At 43.8% G+C, this 26,143-nt stretch overlaps 1 protein-coding gene across 2 annotated transcripts in view; it reads right to left on the minus strand.

The window, feature by feature from the left end:
• TFDP2 (transcription factor Dp-2) overlaps positions 1-26,143 on the minus strand; it is a 170,752-nt gene that overhangs the window by 100,491 nt on the left and 44,118 nt on the right. Inside the window, exon 2 of one of the 2 annotated variants that reach the window (XM_082251672.1) lies at positions 24,192-24,247. The exons of the other annotated variant lie outside the window; for it this stretch is intronic. Coding sequence (XP_082107798.1) covers positions 24,192-24,194 — 3 coding nt within the window. The 5' untranslated portion in view covers positions 24,195-24,247. The remainder of the gene's footprint in view (positions 1-24,191; positions 24,248-26,143) is intronic. 2 annotated transcript variants of the gene reach the window in all.

The following is a 26,143-nucleotide window of genomic DNA, read 5'->3' on the forward strand; positions in this document are numbered from 1 at the left end:
AGAAATGTGAACCGGCACTTAGAGATAAATAACTCTACAGTGCATGCAGCCACCTGTTTGTTTGCTTGTAGGCAAAAGTACTATTTTTTTTTTTTTTTTTGCAGTGGAGGGGCCAATTTAAAGTGGTCAGATAGGGTTGGCGTTACATACACTGCTCAAAAAAAATTAAAGGAACACTGAAATCACATCAGATCTCAATAAGGAAAAATATCATGCTGGATATCTATACTGATATGGACTTTGTAATGTGTTAGGAATGAAAGGATGCCACATTGTTTGATGGAAATGAAAAATTATCAACCTACAGAGGGCTGAACTCAAAGACACCCTGAAAATCAAAAGTAAAAAAAATGATGCAGCAGGCTAGTCCATTTTGCTGAAATTTCATTGCAGCAACTCAAGATGTTACTCAGTAGTTTGTATGACCCCCCACGTCGGGGCATGCTTCTAATGAGACAATGGATGGTGTCCTGGGGCATTTCCTCCCAGATCTGGACCAGGGCATTACTAAGCTCCTAAAGAGACTGAGCAGTGCAACCTGGCAGTGTCAGATAGACCGAAAACATTATGTCCTAGAGGTGTTCTATTGGATTTAGGTCAGGCAAGCATGGGAGCCATTCAATGGTATCATTTCCTTCATCCCCAGGAACTGGCTGCATACTTGGCCACAAAAGACTGGGCATTGTCATGCACCAGGAGGAACCCAGGACCCACTGCACCAGCATAGGGTTTGACAATGGGTTCAAGGATTTCATCCTGATTTCTAACCGCAGACAAGGTGCAATTGTCTAGCCTGTAGAGGTCTGTGCGTCCCTCCATGGATATGCCTCCCCAGACCATGGCATGTATTGTGCCATCCTGGAGGAGTTGGTCTGCCTGTGTAACCTTTATAGGGTCCAGATATCACCTAATGCCATTAGTAGTGACACTGACCCTAGCCATATGAAAAACTAGCGAAAAAAAAAAATAATATTTCAGTGGCCTCTACCTGTAAAACCATTCCTGTTTTGGGGGTTGTCTCATTGTTTCCCAGCTAATGTACCTGTTAATTTCATTAACACCAAAGCAGCTGAAACTGATTAACAACCCCCTTTACTACTTAACTGACCAGATCACTATCCCAGGAGTTTAATTGACCTGAGGCTGTACTCTGATTAAAAAGTGTTCCTTTCATTTTTTTGAACAGTGTAGATTTGTTTATTTTGCCCTAAAAGGGCAAGGTGGCAGCATCTCTTTAAAGTTCAGAGTCTGGTCACAAGTTCAATTTAAGTTTCGAGCAGGGCCTGTGCTTCCACTAGGCAAACTAGGCAGCCGCCTAGGGCGCATTGCCTCCTAGGGGCGCAGCTAGAAGTCGTCACTCTCTCTCCATCATGAATGATTATTGTGAGCTGAGGGGAGAGGTGGTGGTAGGGGAGGAAGAAGGGACAGAGAAAGATGTCAGGTGTCTTGGGCAGTGCGGAACTATCAGGCCCTGGCTTTCCACCACTGTTGGAGGGGTCCCAAGAGGTAGGAATGGAGCTCACCAGAGTGCTGCCTGCATGATGATCCTCTTCAGCTGGGGCTGAACAGCCTTAACCCCAGGCAGGAAGTGACTCTCTGCACTGAGCTGGTAGGCAGTCATTCATTTCCCTGGGTTGGTATTAAGCAGGGAGGGGAGGAGAGCTGAACCTGAGCCGGAGCTTGGCACTGGAGGGCGGAACTTTTACTGGGGCAGAAGCAACGAGGCACCGGAATGGTCTGAGGAAGTTGGTGATGAAGGACATGAAGGAGGGCAGAGTGGGAGCCACTCTCTTCATACCGCCCAGTTAGTGTCCCCCAGAACAGGGTCCCTGGGTGTTACATGGAGCATCCCTGGTATGAAAGGGAATCGGGGTCACCAGGTGTGCCATGGGGAATCAGAGTCACCAGGTGTGACATGGAGGATAGGGGTCACCGGGTGTAACAGGAGTTCGGGGTCACCAGGTGTGCCATGAGGAATTGGGGTCCCTGGGTGTGCCATGGGGGATTGGGGTCCCCAAGTGTGACACAGAGGAACATCAGGGTCCCCAGATGTGACATGGAGGAACATCAGGGCCCCCAATTGTGACATGGAAAAACAGGGTCTGACATAGAGGAACATTGGGGCCACTGAGTATGACAGCATGACATGGAGGAACACGGGGGTCCCTGGGTGTGACATGGAGGAACATCAGGGTCAGTGGGTATGACAGCATGACATGGAGGAATATTGGGGTCCAAGGGTGTGACATGGAAAAACATCAAAGTCCCTGGGTGTGACACGGAGGGACATTAGGGTCCCCGGGTGTGACATGGAGGAATATGGGGGGTCACTGGGTATGAAAGCATAACATGGAGGAACCATCAGATCAGGGTCAGTGGGTATGACAGAGGAGTTTTTAACCCCTTCCCTTTTTGGGGGGGGGGGCGCAAGTAGCTGGTCTTGCCTAGGGCGTAAAATAGTCTAGCACCGGCCCTGGTTTCGAGGGATGAGTTTTTGCTTTTTTAAGTGACTTACTTGTCCAAGGCTCGATGCTGGCGTCGTCCACATCCAGACCAGTTCTTCACCAGTCTTCAGGTTCCCAGCCCCAGCATGTTTACAAAGGGAAGCTGGCTCTGACTTTTGTGGCTTCACAGCTGGCTTTCCGCTGTGCTTTGTGAATGGTCCCACAGCCTTCTGGGATCGGTGACGTGTCCCAGAGGGCTGCAGGTAAGTGGGGGCAAACTTCCTAGGTTATCTGAGCAGAGGTGAAAGTGGGAGAGGGTGTCCAGAGGTGGTAGAGGAGGGGTGAAGCTCTGCTTTAAGTAAATAAAACCAAATTGCAATTATTTACACCCATCAATCAATTTTAGGGTACCAATATCAAGTTATCTGCTCTCAGCTCTGATCTGTGTGTGCTGTGCTATCAGTTAGCATGCAATACTGGAGTACAGCCATTTGGGGCCTATTTAAAATGACCTTTTTACCAGACCATTCATTTCAATAATTCCATAAGATTATATTGGCATTTCTTGTATTTTAGGCATGTTAATTTACCTGTAAAAGCCTACTATGTGTAGACATCCAAAAGCCCTGACTGCTACAGGACGCTACATCATCTTGGATGTAATATCAGCAGCCCCAGCAGACTCAGAGCTGTTATGAAAGTGACTCTCTAAAGTATTCCCCTTCACTTCTCATCCAACAGCTACAGAAAAGATTATGTAGAGAGTTGAAGACAGAAGCAGAGGAGCTGGGCCAGCACAGAGAGTAATTTGACACTCCCAGAAGAAGAGGCCATGATATGCTAATAAGGAGGAGGCCCTGCTAGGAAATTGAGTCTCCTGTAGTAGTCACATTTTCCAGTAAGTGCAGAGGCACATTGCAAGTGGATAAAAATCATTTATGGAAAAGAACAAAAAACATTTCCAACTAAGCATTTAAAATACATATTTTTGTGCTCCTAGCTGCAGTTTTTAAAGTTAGTTACAGGATCTCCTTAATCACTTGTTGACCAGCCGCCGTAGTTATACTGTGGCAGGTAGGCTCTGTTACGCAAAACTACATACCTGTTAGAGCTGCACGATTCTGGCTAAAATGAGAATCACGATTTTTTTGCTTAGAATAAAGATCACGATTCTCAGCGCAACATCATCTTTTACATTATATAAAAAAACAATTGGGCTAACTTGTATTTTTTCCCCAAAAAACTGCGTTTGAAAGACTTCTGTACAAATACCGTGTGACATAAAAGATTGCAATGACCGCCATTTTATTCTCTAGAGTCTCTGCTAAAAAAATACATATAATGTTTGGGGGTTCTAAGTAATTTTCTAGCAAAAAATACTTTAAGAGGTTAAACTGCTCTCCCTTACAGCCGGAAGTTCATTCCTTTGATCTAAGGCTCGGTTCACATTTATGCGATGCGGGAAGGCTGCGAATTCGCAGCCTGTTCCCGCATCGCACACGCACCCCCGGCAGTTCACACTGCCATATGCGATACGCTGGGGGTGTCAATGTAATCTTAACGACACCCCCAGTTTGATCGCATATCGCAGTGCGATCGTGCAGTTCGCACAGGAGCGGATCACACAAGTGTGAACCGCTGTGCGATCCGATCCTGATGCGGCTGCAAAAATGCCTCCTGTGCGTGTTTGCTCCGGGTGTGATGCGAATTTAGCCATACAAACTGTATGGCTAAACTCGCACCGCACAGCTGATCGCATGTAATGTCGGAGCAGTGCGCTCCGATATTACATGCGAACCCGGCACACGCAGAAGTGTGAACCGGGGCTAAAGAACGAAAAGATACATTGTAAAGCATTTTGTTTATACTTATCTAGCAGCTTTAACAATGTTGATAAACATTTGCTGAAGACTTTTTTTTTTTTTTTTTACAGCTGTGAGTGAGCAGAAAACGGCTCAGTAAGAATCGAGGACATGCAGTTTTTGCAGTTTTAAGATCGTCAGGGGGGTGAATCGAGATCGCGATTTTTTAACGATTAATTGTGCAGCTCTAATACCTGTATGTCGTTCCGTGTAGCAGATAGTGGGGGCATGCGCCAACTGGCTAGAGGGGGAGCCAATCAGCGGGCCCAGCGGACTCGAGGTCTGCCGGGAACCTGCGATCGCTCCCTCTGGAGACAGAATGGCGGTCTGCCAAAGTAAACACGACACACGGCTGTTCTGTCGGTGATGAACACAGGGATTCTGTGTTCCTCCTCTTTAAGAACACCCCAACACAGTTAGAAAGCACCCCCTCGGGACACATTTAACCCTTTGATCGCCGCTGGTGTTAACCCCCTCCCTGCCAGTGTCATTAGTACAGTAACAGCGCATATTGTTAGCACTGATCTAGGGCTGCCACGATGCGTCGACGTAGTCGACTACAAAAAAATCATTGACGTGCGTGAAAGGCGTTGACGCGTCAACGCGTGGCGTCGACGCGTCAACGCGTGACGTCACACGCGTCAACGCGTGACGTCACACGCACCCTGGCCGGCCGCAGCGACGCTTGAAGCATTGCCGGCCGGGTGAAATCCCCCCCCCCCCCCCCCGGGCTCCGTCCACACCGATGTCGGAGACAAGAGGTGAGCGCTGACCGTCTCCAGCACCCCCGTACTCCGCCACAGCTTCTGCCGTAACACATTCGCCATCCTCCCCGATCACCCAGCTACTTAGAGATGTCACATGTGCGGCGCTACACCAGCTTGTACTGTACTGTGGAGGCTTGTAATGGTCTGTACTAGGTGAGAGGGCTTACTGAGGGGTCTGTAGTGGGAGCGGGGCTTACTAAGTGGTCTGTACAGTACAGACCACTTAGTATGCCCCCCTCCCAGTACAGACCCCTCAGTAAGCCCTCCCACCTAGTACAGACCACTTAGTAAGCCCCCCCTCCCAGTCCCAGTGCAGACCCCTCAGTAAGCCCTCCCACCTAGTACAGACTGTACTAGGTAGGAGGGCTTACTGAGGGCTCTGCACTGGGAGGGGGGCTTACTAGGTGGGAGGGCTTACTGAGGGGTCTGTACTGGGAGGGGGGGCTTACTAAGTGGTCTGTACTAGGTGGGAGGGCTTACTGAGGGGTCTGCACTGGGAGGGGGGCTTACTAAGTGGTCTGTACTAGGTGGGAGGGCTTACTGAGGGGTCTGTACTGGGAGGGGGGCTTACTAAGTGGTCTGTACTAGGTGGGAGGGCTTACTGAGGGGTCTGCACTGGGAGGGGGGGCTTACTAAGTGGTCTGTACTAGGTGGGAGGGCTTACTGAGGGGTCTGTACTGGGAGAGGGCTTATGGAGGGGTCTGTATTAATTACAGGATTAATTAGCTAATCAAAAAAACACTCCATTAAGCAAAAAAAATAAAATAAAAATAATCGTTAGATTAGTCAACAGACAAATTATTCGTTAGTTGCAGCCCTACACTGATTACTATAGTAATGTCACTGGTCCCCGTCCCCTCAAAAGTGTCAGTTAGGTGTCCAATCTGTCCGTCACAATGTCGGAGTCCTGGTAAGAATCGCAGATTGCCGACATTACTAGTAAGAAAATAAATAAATAAAAAAATTACCTAAATCTTTCCCCTAGTTTGTAGACGCGATAACTTTTGCGCAAATCAATCAATATACACGTATTTTTGTTTTACCAAAAATATGAGCAGAATACAAATTGGCCTAAAATGGAGACTTTTTTTTTTTTTATTTATTTATTTATTTATTTTTTTTTTTTTTGTATTGGGAATGTTTAGTAGCAAAAAGTAAAAAATATTGTGCTTTCAGAATGCTCGCTTTTTTTTTTTGTTTATAGTGCAAAAAAATTACAACCGCAGAGGTAATCAAATGCAACCAAAAGAAAGCTCTATTTGTAGGAAAAAAAGTCATCAATTTTATTTGGGTACAGCTTCGCACGATCGCGCAGTTGTTAAAGTAACACAGTGCCATATCTCAAAAAAAAAATGGCCTGGTCATTAAGGGGGTAAAACCTACAGGTCCAGAAGTGGTTTATAAGCTTGATTTTGTAATTTTAACCATTTTCATTGCAAATACTGTTTCAAACTATTTTATAGTTTCTTCTCTGGGCTATTTTGTTTTTACATTTAGTGACCAATAGCACTTTGATTTAACCCCTTGGTCCTAGCCGCACGCAAACCTTGCCCCAGGTGCTGATATGCCGCATATCTGCGTGAATTGTGATCAATAGCGTTGTGCCAAGAGCGTGCGCTCTGCATGCTCCCGGTACAGTGACCAGCATCGAACCAAAAGCTCCCGTTCGCATGCAGCTTTCAGGATCACGTGACCACCATGACAGCCAATCACGGTAATCACATGATCTTAAGCCGCACCCTGCCTCCCGGCATTTTAAACTTCTTAAAGAGCCAGGAGGCATAGCGGAAGAGGTTAAAGTAATGTTGATGATTGCAAAGACCTTGAACTAGCAACAAAACTTTGATTTAAAGGATAAGTTCACCTTTTTGGGAAGAAATTAGAGGCTTTTTCCAATGCTATTTCTGACCCAGCCATCTCAATGTGCTTTTCTCTCACTTACCTTATTTACAGGAGGTTTAAAATGATTTTCAGATTCCTGTAGATGGTCTCAGCATTCACTTCTTGCAGGCCATTTCCCAGAAGCCTTCACTTCCTTGTTGCAACAAGAGGGTGTGATAGTGTGTTTAGCACTCCAGGCCACACATCCCTCATTACAATTCTACCTTCCACCCACTTCCTATGCAATCTGATTGTACAATCTCCTGTAGATCAGCTATGTAGTACAAGAGCCAGTCTGATTTGATATAAATGTAATAGTTTGTTCAGGTCCTTTAGATTTACCAATACTATATAATAGGCTACCCCATCTATCCAATCACTCTATATCCAATCAGGCAGGCCCTTGCACTACAATAGGGGTGTCCCCTGGGCTTCATGCAGCCCCAGGGAATTTAGCATGCAGCCTGAGCCCCTCTGAAGAAACGTTGGGGAAGCCAGGCAAATGCACGCATGAAGGAATGCCCGAGGAAGTTGTGAAAACTAAAGCTAGCCATACATTATACAATTTTCTTGTCCAATTTCCTTTAGGGCTCTTTCACACGGGCGATCAGTTTTTATTCTCCGCTCTGGTGCTTTTTTTTTTTTCACGGAGCGGACGACACTTGGGTCATCCGCTCCGTATGTCCGCATATCATCCCATCCGTATGCAGATGATATACGGACATAATGTAAGTCTATGGGCATTGCGGATGTCAGCGGATGAAACCGCTGACATTCGATTTTGCTTCTTTTCCGTTTTTTGAACGGAGGAAAAATAGGGTTCTGTTCCGTTCCAAAAAACGGAACAGAACTGAAAGGAAGAAAATCGGATGTCAGCGTATGGTATTCCGCTGACATCCGCATTGCCATAGACTTACATTATGTCCGTAAATCATCCGCAAAAAAATAGGATGATTTGCGGACACACGGAGCGCCCGTGTGAAAGGGCCCTTAGATTTACCTTCAACTATATAGTGCACAAATCTGACTAATTGCACATTGAAAGTGTTTAGGTTTTAATTATTTCCAAATAAATGTTAGTCCCATCTGACCACCTTAACCACATCTGGACTGGAAGGATTTGCCCCCTTAATGACCAGGCCTTTTTTTTTGCAATTCGTCACTGCAGTATTTTAACGTAAAATTGCGTAATCGCGCGACACTGTACCTAAATAAAATGAATATCCTTTTTTTCCCACAAAAGAGCTTTCTTTTGGAGGTATTTGATCACCTCTGCAATTTTTATTTTTTGCGCTATAAACAAAAAAAAGAGTGACAATTCTGAAAAAAAAAAAAAAATAAATATTTTTCACATTCTGCTATATAATATTCCCCAAAAAAAGTAATTTAAAGATTAAAATTTTTCATCCTTTTTAGGCCAATTTGTATTCTACTACATATTTTTGGTAAAAGAAAAAAGAAAAAAAAAAATCACAATAAGCGTATTTTGATTGGTTTGCGCAAAAGTTATCACGTCTACAAACTAGGGGAAAGATTTGTCATTTTTATTTATTTTTTTACTAGTAATGGCGGCGATCTGCGATTTTTAGCGGGACTGCGACATTGCGGCGGACAGATCAGACACCTAACTGACATTTGACACTTTTGGGGGGGACCAGTGACATTACTACAGTAATCAGTGCTAAAAATATGCACTGTTACTGTAGTAATGACACTGGCAGGGAAGGGGTTAACCTAGCGGGTGATCAAAGGGTTAAGTGTGAGCCTAGGGGAGTGTTTTCTAACTGTATGGGGGCGGGGCTTGTGAAATGACCACAGAGACCTGTGATCCTATATAGAAGGATCACAGAAGGATCACAGGCGCTCTGTGATCATTTCAGAGAGAACGGTTAGCTGTGTTTACAACAGCTGACCGTCCTTCTCTCTCAGCGGGAGGCGATCGCTGGTGCCTGGCGGCAATCGCGGCTGCCGGTCCCATGAATCGGCATCCCCGGTGCCTAGAGAGGGCAGGAGCGTGCGCCCCCCAGCACCATGCACAACAGTTTTATTTCAGCCGAGCCAGCCTGCTGCAATAAAACTGCAGCGGGCGGTTGGCAAGTGGTTACACGGACCTTGAAGATTCTGAGGCCACAAGGAAAAGGTGTTATGGTCAAATGTGGCGGAAATTAAATTATTTGGCCTCCACACCAAACCATATGCCTGGTGGAAATCTAATACAGCTCACCATCCAAGTAATACCATTCCTACAGTAAAGCATGGAGGTGGTAATATTTTGTTATGAGGTGCTTTTCTGTAGCAGGGACTGGAGCACTTGTCAGGATGGAAGAAAAATGGATGGGGAAAAATACCATCAAATTCTTGAGGAAAATCTGCTGCCCTCTGCCAGAAAGTTGTCAATGGGAAGATTTACCTTCCAATAGGACAATGACCCAAAGCACACAGCAAAAATGACCTCACAGTGGTCGAAGGAAAAATAAGTGAATGTCCTTGCAAGACTTATTTAAAGCCCAGACTTAAACCACATTGAAAATCTGTGGAATGACTTGAAGACTGAGTGTCCACAGTCACCATCAAATTTAACTGAACTTGAGCAGTTCTGCAAAGATTGGGCAAATATTGCAACGTCTACATGTGCAAAGTCAGTAGAGACAAATCCCAACAGACTAAAGACTGTAATTACTTCTTGCCGACTGCCCCACGTACATTTACTGCGGGGCGGCGACTCCTATGCGCCAGCGTCCCTTACCTGCTATGATTGGACATAGCGGGAGCCCATCAGCGGGTCCGGCTGACCCGCTATGCGACAGGACCCTCGGATCATTCCCCGGCAGTGGCAGAACGGCAGTCTGCCTAAGTAAACAAGGTAGATCGCCGTTCTGTTAGTAGGGAAGACAGAGATCTTGGGTTTCTACTAAGTAGGAACACAGATGTCTGTCTTCCCACAGTTAAAGCACATCCCCCCCACAGTTAGCAAGCAACCCGTAGGGACATATTTAACCCATTGATCACCCCGATGTTAACCCCTTCCCTGACAGTGTCTTTAGTGCAGTGACCGTGCATTTTTTTTAGTACTGATCAATGTATTAGAGTCACTGGTCCCCAAAAAAGTATCAAAAGTGTAGTTTATTGTCTGATTTGTCCACCGCAATGTCCCAGTCCCGCTATAAGTCGCTGATCGCCAACATTACTACTAAAAATAAATAAAAATTCTATTAAAATATCCCATAGTTTGTAGATGCTTTAACTTTTGCGCAAACCAATCAATATATGCCTATTGGGATTTTTTTTTTATTTTTTAAATGAAGAAATTCGATTTTTAACTTTTTGTTATTGGGTATGTTTTATAGCAGAAAGTAAAAAATATTGTTTTTTTTCCCAAAATTGTCAGTTTTTTGTTTATAGCGCAAAAAAAAAATAAAAACCGCAGAGGTGATCAAATACCACCAAAAGAAAGCTCTATTTGTGGGGAAAAAAGGACATCAATTTAATTTGGGTACAGCATCGCATGACCGTGCAATTGTCAGTTAAAATAACACAGTGCCGTACCGCAAAACAAAATGGCCTGGTCATGAAGAGGGGTAAACCTTCTGGAGCTAAAGTGGTTAACGCAAAAGGTGGTTCAACTAAATATTGACACAACGGGGGGGGGGGGGGTGATCCTTTTTCCAAAGCAGTGATTCCATTTTTTTCTGACATTCTGTTATACATTTCACTTGGATGTTATAGGTAGCACTAGAATAAAAAAAGCTGGATAAAACAAAAAATGTGTCAGTCTTCATTTCAGGCTGCAAAGCAACAAAATGTATTTTAAAGGGGGGGGGGGTGATTTTCTATACCCACAATATATTGGTACATAGAGGAGTTGGTTTTTAGAAAAAAAAAAGTGAACTTAGTCTTTAAGCCGGCCACAGATGGATCGTGCTGAACCTGCAGAGAGTCTCTCTATCTATGGGCAGCCTGGTTGCACTTAAGTTGATCCATAGATTGACTTCAGTACAACTAGCCTATCAAGCCGCCAGCAGAAGGCTGTCTGCCGGCAGAACACAATTGCGCAGCTGGTGGGATTCTCCCATCATCACTGACTGCGTTAATGGGGAATCTAGACTTTTTTTGAGTTTACCAATTTACTATGGGTTGCAGGAAAGAAAACTTCATCATTTATGACTTGCTTTACAGAAGTGGATGGAGAGAGGAATTCATTTTTTTGCTTTGTGTTACTAGTCTTGTAACCCTGTTAATTAAATCTAGCTGGAGAACTTAACTACAGTTTCAGTGACCCACTGCATTAGTGCAGACATTTAAAAAAAGAAAACATCTCAGCAGTTTTATAATAGAACCTTTGCTCAGTTCAGAATTTAATTTCTGTTAGCAAATGAAGCTATCATACCTCAGCAAAACCAAATGACTTCTATTAAATACAGTATGCTTGGCCAAAAGTCAAAGTGCAGCAAAAACAGAGGAAATGCTCAGTGTTACAGAAGAATTTTAAATGTATCTCCATTACTCATTACTCGCTATTTTGGGCCCTAGGAAAAAGAATAGCTTTACCCAACCAGTGCCTAAGAATAACCTGAAGTGAGGGTGCTGCATTTACTATTGCCTGAACATGAATTTACTCAAAAATGTTCCAGAATTCTGCACTCCACTCTCCACACACAAAAAGTAATGAGGCCTCAGTGTCCCCTAAAAAAAGAGAGATATTACAAAGCTGCACAGATCTCAAAACTCTTACTTTTGCATGCCACCATGGGATTCCCCCATTTGGATCTTTCTGGAACTTCCAAAGTGTGATACCATTCTAATTACTGCTCTGCTTTGCCTTCCATATTCTACGCGGCCACCTACTTTAGGCCATTTGAAGCTTCATAGCTTGAAAATACGGGACTTGGATCAGCACATTAATGTCAACTTTCTTGCCCCATTGCTGATCAATAATCCACTTTTCCCCAACCGGACTGGCAAACCCTTGGTCTTTTGCTTGTTGGTTTAGTCATTACTACTCTCACGTACACCATTTCCTTACTTTATGCCACTTTTCTGAGTGGTAGGCCCTGTGAGAACATGAAGACCCTATAACAGAATATTAGAAATTCCTCAAGACCTAGGTTTGCTTTTATTCTCTAGGGTCCCCCAGACTTTTATCAGAATATCTGGTCGCCCTCTCCCTCCTCACATTTGTCAAGAATTGGGAACAAGGTTTGAAGAATCCTGGAATGACACAGGATTGGTGTAGGGTCTGGTCTAGGGTATCCAAATGCTTTTTTAAAGTGACTATATTGGAATTAGCTTACAAGGTCCTTTTTTGTTGGTATTTGGCTACCTGCGCACATAGCAAAAGCTGTACCATCTAATAGTGACGATGTTTTAGGAAAAGAGGTCTTACATAAACGGTGGTCCTGTCCAAGAAAAAGGAACTTTGAGGAACTTTGGCTAAGAGATCACGCCTTGCTTTATTTTATCGAAGGACCGCTGGATAGCCTTCAAACATCAAACTATTCCAGTGCTCACTACCTCCCAGCAAAAGCTGGCCGCCTTTTTCTTTCTGGCTTCCAAACACACTACTGTAAAAGCCTGGAAAAAGACTTAATTTATTAAAAGAGAACATGAATACACTGCTCAATAATGAGAAACTATCCAGTGTTCTTATCAATTCACAACCTAACTTTCTAGAAATTTAGGAACTCTGGCTACAATAAGTTCTTCTTTCTCTGAGCCCCTCTAGCATAACCTGCTTTTAAAATTCCATGCCACACCTTAGGCCCTTATGCCTCGTACACACGCATCGATAGTTGGCCGCGAATTTTCGGCCAACGTCCGATCGGCCGATTTTCGGCTTGTTAGTATGATGCTTTCGACAACCGACTCCGACTTTTCGGCCGAACAAAATCTGGTGTGCAGGCTATAAAATTTTTGTTGGCCGTCAACACAACGGCCGATTTTCCGTCAGTCAGTACAGATTTCGGCAGACAAAAATCTGATGAGCAAGACTGGGCATGCTCAGAGAAGAAAAAACACACGGAAAGTAAACCAGCACATGACATCACTTCTGAAGTTGGTTTTTGTTGGCTGAGAAAAGTCTAGAGCACATTTCAACCAACACAACAACACGGGACAAAAGACGGCCGATGGGTCGGCCGATAATCGTTGCGTGTGTACGAGGCATTAGACTTTGAAGGATACCTTCCCCTTTCTCCAATGTATTTCTTCTCCCGTTCCCCTACACCCCCCACCCCCACTGTTCTCCACTTTTCCACCCAGGTCTTAACGCAGGTTACCAAACAAGTTTTATGTTTATAGTTTTGGACACTGCATCGATTTTAAAAATGATTTACTTTAATAAATATTTTTTCATAGCTTTAATTATTTTACTGCTTTGTTCGTCACTAGCTCCTAAATATTCTGCAATTCTATGATGTCTAGTCATAGTTCATTTTCCACAATGTAATGGTAAGATCCAATGCTGTTGTTACTCTAGTCACAGCTGCTGTGGTCAGTCTATATAATTAAACCACGGTCCATTCATACTCGGTGAGTTATGTGCAGTTGTGTGAATGACTGAGCACGGCCTGTACTGATCAGCTGCAATGCCATCAGAAGCAGAGGCCAAGAATGGAAAATTAATCTTGATCACTGCTCACGGTGGACTTTGTTTATCAGACTTCAAGAACTACTTTTTGCTGCCATGTGTTCGCGGTCACTAGCCTATACTGCACTGGGGGCATGAAAGGCAGAACCTGGGTGGGTGCAATTACCGTACCCAACAACAGTTCTTCCTTAAAGTATAGCTAAATGCAAAACGTTATTTTACATTTGAATGAATGGAGTGGGTAGTGGTTAGAACGACTGTCAGGTTTTTATTGCGGTCTGTGTCCTCATTAGGGAGATATAACCCCTGTAATTGCCCTGATCACGAATATCAATGGGAAAATAAGTGGGGGAAAATCCAAAATTTTGATTTGCCACCTGAACAGGAATAATGCAAAAATCTTCCAGAAGGGACACTTGTTCCCATGAAAACGGTCCTAGAAGAAACTTCCCTCAAAATTGCAAAGGTATCCCCTTGCTTCCTGTTGAATCTCCTAGGCAGGAAAGGAAAGGAAGCCCTCTAGTGAGACACAGATGGAAAAAAAAGTTTTAGTCCTCCCCAATCTATGAACAAAGAGAAAATAGTCTCGACTTTGGATCAACTTTAAGATGGACAAGACCTCAACTGTGAAAGAAGGGCCTCTCAGCAACTGCTTACAATTTACGATACACTCCAAGATATTATATATAAACAGCTTTTTATTCTAAAATCTTTTCTTGTTAACCTCCAATAACTTAACATCCGAAGAGGTATGACACTGCATAGGTGACAGATAGATAGAAAACCGTCATCTACCCACAGCTGATCCAGAGGAAGACAAAAAAAAACAAAACAAAATCAAGCATGACCCAATTTGCCCTAGCAGGGGAAAAAAAAATCCTTCCTGATCGCCCAAGAAGCAATTAGACATTTAACAATCCCTGACGTTATTATAAATATTAGTATCTGATTATATTTTATGCATTTAGGAATGAATCCAGCCAGGGGTCGAGTCCTGCAGGAACGCATGGGAACGGCGTCCCCGCATTATTTCCACAGCGGGAACGCAGTTCCCGTTGCTCCTCCAACCTCCTGCAGGACCAGGGCAGCCAGAACTTACAGTGCAGTGCAGGCAGCCGCAGCGTCTTGCCGATCGCGGCGCCTCTCTCTGCAAACAGGCCGGCGGAGAGGGAAGTGCACAGCGGATGACGTCACGAGCAGGAGAGTGCGCTGCCCAGCAACAAGAACCACCAGCCACTCACAGGCCCAGCCCAGGCCTAGAGCGCGCGCTGAATGGACAGGCATGGGCGTGGCATGACTGGAGTGCATTCTGTATTGAATCGATGATCGCTTGGTGAGGCGATGAGGAAAGGTGAAGAAGGCAGCCGGCAGCAGAGCAGAGACAGAGAGCAGCAGCATATCCAGAAGAAGAAAACTGCAGCAGTCAGAGGAGCAGGCCAGTTTTAGAAGTGACACTGTGGCTCTGTGGCAGCCTGCCTGGGAGGTGAGTCAATGGAGCAGTGAGTCTCCACAGTCCACTCACTGCACATTTGCCTCCCATACTGTCCCTCACACACTGTAAAATTCTGTCAGCATGTCAGCCACATTGTAATTTTCAGGGGTGAGTCCATTGTGGACTCACACTGCCAGTAGAAAACTGCAGCAGTCAGAGGAGCAGGCTGGCTTTAGAAAGTGGCACTGTGGCTGTGTGGCAGTCTGCCTGGGAGGTGAGTCACTGGAGCAGTGAGTCTCCACAGTCAACTCACTGCACATTTGCCTCCCATACTGTCCCTCACACTGTAAAATTCTGTCAGCATGACTTACACACCCCTGAAAATGATAATGTGGCTGACGTGCTGACAGAATTTTACAGCTGAACTGCTCCACTTACCTTACCAGCCACTTCTAAAATGCAACATTTATTGTAAGGGGTGTGAGGGTGGCACGAGAATGCAAATGTGCAGTGGACTCACTGCTCCACTTACCTGGCACCTCTGAAATCGATGTCCCCAGGCCTGCTCCTTGTGTGCTGGCTGTGTCTGGCTCCTCTGCCGTGTGCTGCTGCCTCGCTTTACCGGTGACTCCACTGATGCTGTCTGCACACACTCTGGGCCTTCAAATGCATAAACATGAAATATTTGTGAATCGTGACTGATGCCCTTTGTCAGGAATATTTCATGTTTATGTGTTTATTTGACCAATTTGTCACGAATGTTTCATGTTTATGCATTTGAAGGCCCAGAGCGTGTGGACAGCATCAGCGGAGTCACCGGTAAGGCGAGGCAGCAGCACGCAGCAGAGGAGCCAGACACAGCCAGCACACAAGGAGCAGGCCCGGGGACATCGATTTCAGAGGTGCCAGGTAAGTGGAGCAGTGAGTCCACTGCACATTTGCATTCTCGTGCCACCCGCACACCCCTTACAATAAATGTTGCATTGCATTTTCTGTGAAATATATGAGCGGAAATGTTTTATTTTGGGGGGGGGGGGGGGGCACGGGTGTATCTTGGGTGAGTTCCCACACTTTTTTCCCCAGGACTTGACCCCTGAATCCAGCTCTTTTTTTAACAATCTACTGAGCTGGCCAGAACTAGTTTTTGAGGGATTCTATTCCGTATTTTCACAGCCCTTACTGTGAAGGAAGAAGCCTTTCCATATTCGGAGATTAAATCTCTTTTCCACTAGACGTAAAGGGTGCCATCTTGTCCTCTGTGGCGACCTTAAAGTGAATAACTCAACACCAAGTTCACTATACAGACTACTTATGTATTTGATCATATCCCCCCCCCCCCCCCCATCTCCTCTTCTCAAGAGAGAATAAATTCAGTTCCTCTAATCTTTTCTCATAGCTGAGATCCTCCATGCCTCTTATCAGTTTGCTTGCCCTTCTCTTCACTTTCCTTAGTTCCCCCGATATCCTTTTTGAGAACTAGTGCCCAAAACTGAACTGTGTATTCCAGATGAGGTCTTACTAATGATTTGTACAGGGGCATAATGATATCTCTCGCTCTCTTTCTGGAGTCTATACTTCTTTTAATACAAGAAAGTGTTTTGCTAGCTTAAGAAACCTGCAGCTTGGTATTGCAAGCTATTATTACGTCTATAAACTACCAGAACACCCACATCCTTTTCCACCACTGATTCTCCCAGCTGTTCTCCTCCTAGTATGTATGACCCATGCATGCTTTAAGCCCCCCAGCTGCATAAGTTTACATTCATCAACATTAAACCTCACTTGCCACATAGTTTCCCAATTAAACAGTGCCTTGAGTTTGGTTTGTAAATTGGTACTTTTAATATACCAAACTATATCATTTATAGGTTAAGAAAGAACGTTCCAAACTCTGAACCTTGGGGTACACCACTTATAACCTCAGACCATTCATTTAGAATATTAAACATAAAAACTATTTTTTTTAGAAATCATACTTAAGAAGGTGGATGCAGCATCGATCGAATGCTGCATTTGCCCCCCGGTTCTAGATGGGGACTGAAGGACCAAACACCGCTGATTGCTCAGTTCTCTGTGAGAGCTGATGACTGTCAGTCATGGCTCTCTTCTCTGCCAATGCCCCCCTCTCCCAGCGTGCGCTCACTGAAGTGCTAGGCTGTGGAGGGGGTGAGAGCAGGTGGCTCAGGCTCTCAGAGGCCCGCTGAGAGGCTGAGCCAGGTGCTGGTCCAGGCTCCTGGGTGGATCAAGACAATGGTTGAGATCTTTCCCCAGCATGGATCGGCTCTGTGACATTACCCGACAACGAACTTCACTCCTGTGATCCACAGGAAAAGAATAGCCAAACAAGCTTTGGCTGTACATCTCCTCTAACCACTACTTTCTAAATTTGGTCTTTTAGCCACTTTTTAGCCCATTTGCAAACTGAATTTTTCAAGCCTGTAGACTTGTTTTTTTAATAAACTCTCAAGAATCTTCTAGAATAGAAGTTAAATTCACCAGTCTGTAGAGTAAGACGTTTCTACTTTTTGTGTGTGTGTGTGTGTTTGTTACAGATAAACACTATTTATTCCTCAATTTGTAAACTCTGTTGACTATAATTGACATACTTATTTTAGGAACATAGGCATTTTAGGTCATAGAGCCACTTTAAACTACAATAAAACTAAACAAGAACCACTAACCTTAATAACATTGCTAAACTGGTTTTGGAAATTTTTTTTTTAATAAAAATCAGGATAAATTGATAACTGTTTTGGACCAGACGTTCACACAGTATGCCAACTCCCCCCAAGCACACACTTTTGAGAAGGCAATGCAAGTATTTCTGTAGTGTGGTACTAACACTGCACTGTGGGATTTTGGGAATGGGGTTCAAAGGCTTGCCTTAAAAGGTCACCATTAAAAGCCATCACCCAGCTTGACAGACTTTGATATAGCTCCAGTTCACACAATAACTCGTATGTCAAATCACACGGTATTCCTGTGCTATTCACATGCAATTCAGTGTGCTGTTCTCATTTTGAATGGGCTCAAATTGCACCGTATGGCACCAAAGAAGTGCAGGCATCTTTTTTGGAGCCGCACTGCAAACAGATTGCGTGGTCATGTTGTTCTATACGATCCAGTGCAGGCAAACTCACCCTGTGTTTTTGATGAATTTGGGGTGTCAACTTTGGATTGCAAACATAGTGCGGTTGCAATGCAATGTGGGTAACCTGCAGGGATTGCTGCATTTCCTTCACCACATTTGTGTGAACCTAGGCTTACAAGTTGACTGAACCAATTGGAAAATGAATGGCCTAACCACCATTGCATCCTTTCAGAGCAGAAGCCGTAGCTGCCTGAATACACCAGGGATGTCTCCATCCACGTGGTTTGGTGTGGATGGGGGAATTAAGTGATTTTTCTCTTGGTCTTTCGTGGGCTGAATGGCCAAATTTCGAGCCGTCTATGGCTCAGCTTTAGTTCTGAGCTGAAGATAGGCAACGTTTTCCAAAACAGTTACCAAGAGTTAGGTTAGGGCAGTATATTCAAATGCATAAATTGGCATGCATATCACATTACCTAGGGATATACAATGTGTAGCTCTACATTTGATCCTAAATACTCAGCAATTCTGCTATGTCCAGTCATAGTCCAGGAATATTTGGTTAAATTTAATGTCCATACTCTACATGCACAAACAAAATTCTAGAACAACCTGGCCCTTCAACAATTTAGGAACCTAGGAGTCTAATAATTGGCTCCTGCTCAACTAACCCCAAAGTGAGCAGGTTCCTGGGATGATAGAATATTAAAGTGTAAAACTGGGGCATGTATGGTTTCATATATGCTACAAAGAGCTACACACATTTAGTATCTGCTGCATGAACACTGGAAATAAATAACCCAGTTATTACATTTTTTCATCTGGCATTTAGCATCAAAATAAACTGTGCACTTGGCGGATACAGGTTACCGAATCGTCCTTGTAGAGCTAAAAATTCCTAAATATATTTTGCCTTTCTTGCTTTATAAGCCAGAGAGGAGCTTCCTGCTGCTTCTCATGATAACCATACAATAGGATGCTAGCAGAGGACACCACTGGATGCTTATCTGCAGAAAAGGAAGTGAGTGCAGAAAATTGCTTCCTCGGCTGGGTAGCTGAGAACCATTGTATATATAGATGGACACCCTGTGTCTTTGTTTATATCTGCTTTATGTCTACTGTTTTCATTGTGATGCCAAATATGTCTTACATGGCTACAATAATGAATACCTAAAATAAACAAGTTTTCATTCATTCAGATTCAGGGTGTCAACACAGCCAATAATATACAGTATATGCATTATGGTAATAAATCACTGACGATGGCCAAAGCAGGCTAATTACAGGAGTCCGATTGACAATGCACCTTTTTCCTGTATCATGCTTGTTAACAAAGTACACAAATGCTTATCACCCTGCATGGTTCTTTTGTAACCACTTCTCCCATACATAAAAAAGCTGAGAAGTTCTGAACCAGGAAAAAAAAAATATGTGTAGGGTAGAATTCCCTCTCCGGTTCGTTGTAAGCCATACTATCCAAACACACGAAGAAGCAGAGAACAATGACATAACATTTAAAACTTGTAGACTTCACCTCCGCAACATCTCTAAAATTCGCCCCTTTTTAACAACTGAAACCACCAAACTACTCATTCACTCCCTAGTTATTTCTCGCCTCGACTACTGCAACTCCCTTCTCTTAGGCCTACCACTTCATAGGCTATCCCCTCTTCAGTCCATTGTGAATGCTGCTGCCAGGCTTATCCACCTTACCAACCGCTCAGTGTCTGCCTCCCCTCTCTGCCAATCCCTACACTGGCTGCCGATTGCCCAGCGAATTAAATTCAAAATACTAACCACAACATACAAAGCCATTCACAACTCTGCCCCGAGCTACATCACCAATCTGGTCTCCAAATATCACCCAAATCGTCCTCTCCGCTCCTCTCAAGACCTCCTACTCTCAAGCTCCCTTGTCTCCTCCTCTCATGCTCTTCTCCAGGATTTCTCCAGGGCCTCTCCCATCCTTTGGAACGCTCTACCTGTACGGCTATCTCCTATTCTAGCTGCTTTCAGGCGATCCCTGAAAACTCCTCTCTTCAGGGAAGCCTATCACACCTCCAACTAATCTTCCATCAGCTCATTCCCTACTGTTATTACCTCTTGTACCACCTGCCCCACCGTATTAGATTGTAAGCTTTTCTGAGTAGGCCCTCTTAATCCTCTTGTATTTTATTGTATTGTAACTGTATTGTCTCCCTCTAACATTGCAAATCGCTGCGCAAACTGCTGGCACTATAGAAATCCTGAATAATAATAATAATTTAACCACTTAAGCCCCGGAGGATTTGGCTGCTAAAGGACCAGGGGTTTTTTTGCGATTTTTTACTGCGTGACTTTAACTGACAATTGCGCGGTCGTGCGACGCTGTACCTAAACGAATTTGACGTCCTTTTTTTCCCCACAAACAGAGCTTTCTTTTGGTGGTATTTGATCACCTGTGCGATTTTTTGATCACGCGCTATAAACAAAAAAAGAGCATAAATTTTGCAAAAATAACAATATTTTTCACATTTTTTTATATGAAATTCCCCCAAAAAAAAAGTAAAAATCAAAATTTTTTAACATTTTTCGGCCAATTTGTTTTATGCTACATATGTTTGGTAAAAAAAAAAAAAAAAATCGCAAAAAGCGTATTTTGATTGGTTTGCGCAAAAGTTATCGCGTTTACTAACAAAGGGAAAGATTTTTGTCATTTTTGGTGTTTTTTTTTTTAACGCGTAATGGCGGCGATCTGCGATTTTTTTTTCGGTACTGCGACATTGCGGCGGACAGATCGGACCCTTGACTGACATTTTTGACACTTTTGGGGGTACCAGTGACATTACTGCAGTAATCAGTGCTATACATATGCACTGTTACTGCAAAAATGACACTGGCAGGGAAGGGGTTAACTTTATTGGACAGGGAGGGGTTAAGTGTGTCCTAGGGGCGTGATTCTAACTGTGTAGGGACATTCCTATTGGTGTAAAAGCAAAGATCAACCGTTCTACATAGTAGAACGGATAGATCTTCACTTTTACACAGGGAGAACTGACAGGCAGCTTGTTTACACAAGCTGCTCTGTCTTTCTCCCTTCACAGGAGCGATCGCAGTGTGACTGGCGGACATCGAGTCCGCCGGTCACACGCACTGACTTGTCTGTGAACGAGCCGCGGCGGGCGCGCGCCCGCCCGCGATAGGCTCGCAAGTCAGTGACAGGCGAGTGACGTACCGATACGTCACTCTGCCTGGCCGGGGCTGACCGCCGCAGTATATAGTCGTGCGGCGGTCGGCAACCGGTTAAAAGAGTGGCAGCTCCTGCGCTGTATATAGAGAGTTGTTTTCCTAATTCAAAAGATATTAGGCATTATATTTTGTGATGTTTTCATCTTTCAATTTTAAAAAATAATCTTGTCTTTTAATTTTGAAAGGATTAATTCTAATCTATTAAAAGTAGACTGGAGTGCTTCTATTTTAGTAAAGCCGGCCATAGACAGTTCGAATCTTAGCCAGTTCAGCAGGTACCAGCCAAGATTCTAACTATGCATGGGAAGGCTTATTGTACCAAATTTGATCGATCAACCAGCCTGTCAGATTTTTCAAGTGATCATTGCCAGCGGCTTTAGCCGCTAGCAATAATCCCTATGTCCCTATGTTTTCCCCCGCCCGGGACAATTCCCCCCCCGACGGCAGAACACAATAGCTCAGTGGGAGGGATTCCCCCATCAACACTGACTGTGTTAATGGGGGAATCAAGGAATTTTCTTTCCTGCACCCTTGGTTGCTATGGCCAGCTTTAAAGCGGAAGTAAACCCATCGATGTGATAGTTTAAAAAAAATAGTTAACATTTCCAGCGCACTGGAAATGCTAACTGTCACATTGGTTCTGCTCTCAAGCAAACTTTCAAAGCATCCAATGGCTGGTGTCATAATAGATCTCATGTGTAGCATCACGGCAGTTGCAGATTAAACAGAGGCCAAGATGGCAGCTTTCTTGGCTGAAAATTACAGGAGGGTTTACTTCCCCTTTAATGTACACAGCTGGTGCCCCTGCAGGCAGAATCATGTATATATACGTGATCCGGCGCACAGCTGCCACCCTGTAGCAGTAAAACTACTATAGGTCGGTCAGCAAGTGGTTAATGTGACTTCTTCCTCCTTTGCGAACTGACTGGCACCTTGCATTTCAATTTATTTTTTTTATCAATTTCATTTGTTCATAGTCTGCAGCTCAAGCAGTGAGGCTGTCATCACTGCTTCTTATTTCAGCAATGCTAGTTTCTTGGTTCTCATTCAAACTTCTTGCATCAGTAATTTTGTGTCCCTCACCTGAGCTAGGTATGCAAATAAGGATGTCTGCCTTTACAGTGGTGCATGCTTGTTCCATGTCAGACCTTACTGCACCCAGTTGTACAATGTACTAAACAAACACTTAGCATCTTTAGAAGGGGATTGGCACTGGGCGCTCCCTTGTGTCTCGCGGGAAAGGTATAAACTAGTGTTGCCCACAGGGAACAAAACATGCTGTAATTTCCTTTTGATATATCCCCGCTGACATCTGGCTGGCTGCTGTGGACCACTCGTATACTTTACAATTGTCTGATTATTTGTTTAAAGCCAAAGTACACAATGCAGGGTACTTTGCTGAGTGAAGCTATAAACCATATATGGAATTCTACTGGATGCATCAATACTCCATTAAAGGTGCTCTCCCAGGTACCACAGCATGTCAAGAAGAGTACCCTCCTGGCTGTCTAAGTACACCATGAAAAGTGCTCTCCTGGGTGCACAGTATACCATGCAGGGAACTCTCCCAAGGGCCACAGTAAACCATGCAAGTAATGTACTGCGTGCAACAAAATGTATTAAGGGTGCTCTCCCAAATGCCATTTCATTCCCTGCAGGGTATTCTTCTGGTTGCCACAGTATACCATGGAAAATACTCTCCTGGGTGCCACAGTATACCCCCCCATGCAGGATGCTTTCTGGGTGCCAAAATTTAACACTCGAAGTACTCTTCTGGGCGCAGCTAGGTACTTTCCAAGCTGCCACTGAGCACCACCTTCGGTAGCAGGGAAAACTATCCGGTCCATTGTAGTCCTAGGCAGGAAGTCGAGTGAGGGCAAGATGGCATCCACTCGACTCTATGGCCTTGGAGGACGTCATACGTCGCTTCTTCCTAACGGCGTTAAAGGGCCCATTTTTGTCATGCTGAAAAAAAAAATTACATTTTTTTGTGTAGTGTAAATCTGAGGTCTTTTTGATCCCAGATCTCACATTAAAGAGGACCCGCCCTGCTTATTTTCATTACAAGGGATGTTTATATTCCTTGTAATAGGAATAAAAGTGATCAATTTTAAAAAAAATAAATAAAAAAAAGGGACAGTGTAAAAATAAAATAGGAAAAAAAAAAAAAAAAAAAATTAAAGCACCCCGCCCCTCCTCGCTCGCGCGCAGCAGCAAACGCATACGCAAGTCGCGCCCACATATGTAAACAGTGTGCAAACCACACATGAGGTATCGCCGCGATCCTTACAGCAAGAGCAATAATTCTAGCCCTAGACCTCCTCTGTAACTCTAAACTGGTAACCTGTAGACATTTTTAAATGTCGCCTATGGAGCTTGTACCAATGTTGGACTCCACGAGCGTGCATACGTTTGAAGCATGACATGTTGGGTATCTATTTACTCGGCGTAAAATTATCTTTCACATTATAGAAAAAAATTGGGATAACTTTACCGTTTTCTTATTTTTTAATTTAAAAAAAGTTTAAATTTTTTTAAAAAATTGCGTTTGTAAGACGCAAATACGGTGTGACAAAGTATTGCAAAGATCTCCATTTTATTCTCTAGGGTCTCTGCTAAAAATATATATAATATTTGGGGGTTCCAAGTAGTTTTCTTGCAAAAAATAATGATTTAAACTTGTAAACAATAAGTGTCAGAAATAGGCCTGGTCCTTAAGTGGTAATAGGTCAGTGCAAAGAGAGAGGATGCACACAATGTGCAAAATGCAGAAAGCCATGCTGCCGGAGTTTTTTACAGCAGCAGAACCAGTAAAATATTGTCAAACCTTACTGGTTCTACTGTTCTCATTTTGCTACTCAAATAATCATATTGCTTGAACGAGAAATTAATCAGCTACTCACCATTTGGAGCTTGGCAGAGAAGCAGTCCAGGAACGCTGTTATTTAGTCATCCAGCCCTGGGAGAGGACAGATAAAGGAGGTTACAGTCTCTCACCAGTGGGGAAAAATATCTTCTTTAATAAAATTAAAACTTTATAAAAGACCAAGACAACATGATACTAAACACGGTAAGGCACTGTTATGTGCTCACCATAGAGATGAAGTACACAAATGATTGTCAGGCTAAATGGCCTAATCTGCATTTCCTACCATATAGGGAGAGTATGATCTTTAGGCGTGGGTTTCAAGTTCAAACTTCAGTTTCAGAATGATTGAGCTTCTCAAGGTTTGACTTTCATTTTCACAACACCCAATGTAAAAGATAAATGAATGACATGCATGCAATAGATTGTATAGGAAATGGTTTGACAGCACTCCAGTGTCAGCGAATAAAAAGTCTTTATTTCTCCAAAAACATGACAGCACAATGAACAGATGCCTCAAACAGCAGACGCATTTCAAGAATTACAACGTCTTATTCCTTGCAATTGCAATGAATAAGCAAACCTGATTCGTGAAACGCGTATGCTGTTTGAGGCGTCTGTTCATTGTTTTGCAGAAATAAAGACTTTATCTGCTGACACTGGAGTTGCTGTCAAACCATTTCCTATACAATCGCTACTTCCATGGTCCACGGACTAGACGTGCACCCAGCACAGACTGGATACTAATCTCTCACCTAGAGCGGCATCAACCCATTTATGATAGTGTATGCATGCAATAGATATCAATGGAAAGCTGGGTACTAATGGCAGAGGAGGCAATCAGATTGACAGCTAAATATAAAGAGCATATATGGAAGGTGATTTGGCTTACCAAATGATTTGTATTTTAGTCCTTTCGAACCAGAGATTTGCAGGAAAGTCACAAGCCTTTTTCCTCAGTGGTTAAAAAACAGACAGTCTGATCACCTCCCATCCCCAGCTTGTGACTGATCAATGAAGGAGCAGCGGTGCACTGATGAGGTCATCCCTCTGCTCATCTATCAGAATTTTCCTCGTCAGCCTATGTGCAATGCAGCACATCTAACTAGCTCTTTACTGCCTCTCCCTCTCTCAGGGAGGAGCGCAGCTGTGTGGGGGTTTATGGAAACTGATATCCAGTCAACACCAGATACTTACAGCAGCATTATTTAAAATAACATGTAGTTCAGCTTTAAATGGCCCTTTGTACAGTACATACAGTTAAATTATAACCGGGGATTATGGGAATGAATGCAGATGTAGCCAACTTTAAGGCATATTTTCCTAAAAAAAAAAAAAAAAAAATAGGGGCGTGGCAATTTTTAACTCCACAAAATATATATTGAGAGGTTTGTGAAATGTGGCATATACTGGCCAGTGTTTTTAGTACACCGATTATGAAAGAAATATAGGGATAGCCATTTCTGAAGTTTTCTAAAAGTGCCTGGCTGGAGGCCTACTTATTTCTCCCACCTTTCTTTCAAAAGCTCAACTCTGGGCAAAGAAAAAGAACTGGCGATGCAAGTGCATGCCAGCAAACTACAATTCTAAGCAGCCATTGAAAGGAGGCCAATATGTGGATTGATATAAAGGGGGTTCTATGTGATGACAGTGTAGTGAAGTACAACCAAACCTAGATCAGTGATGAAAGTTCCTGTTTGAGAATGCTCTAAACCAACCTCTCAACAAGAGTTCCAAAGAACCCAATGGTTCCTCTAGAGCAGAGGTGTCGAACTCCATTTCATTGTGAGCAGCTGAATCTGTAAGACTAGATGTACAAAGCACCCTACTGCCCCCTTACATCAGATGCCAAGCTCCCCTTGCCATCAGAAGTCAAGTGTCTCCCACCATTCCTTACATCACAGTCCGACCATTTACCAAGTATCACTGCTGGGAAGAAGCTGGGGGCAGAACTGGGAAACAGAAGGTGCAAGGTCTGGTAGAAGACCA

This window comes from Pelophylax lessonae (genome assembly GCF_965119305.1).
Source record: "Pelophylax lessonae genome assembly, chromosome: 3".
Lineage (NCBI taxonomy): Eukaryota > Metazoa > Chordata > Amphibia > Anura > Ranidae > Pelophylax > Pelophylax lessonae.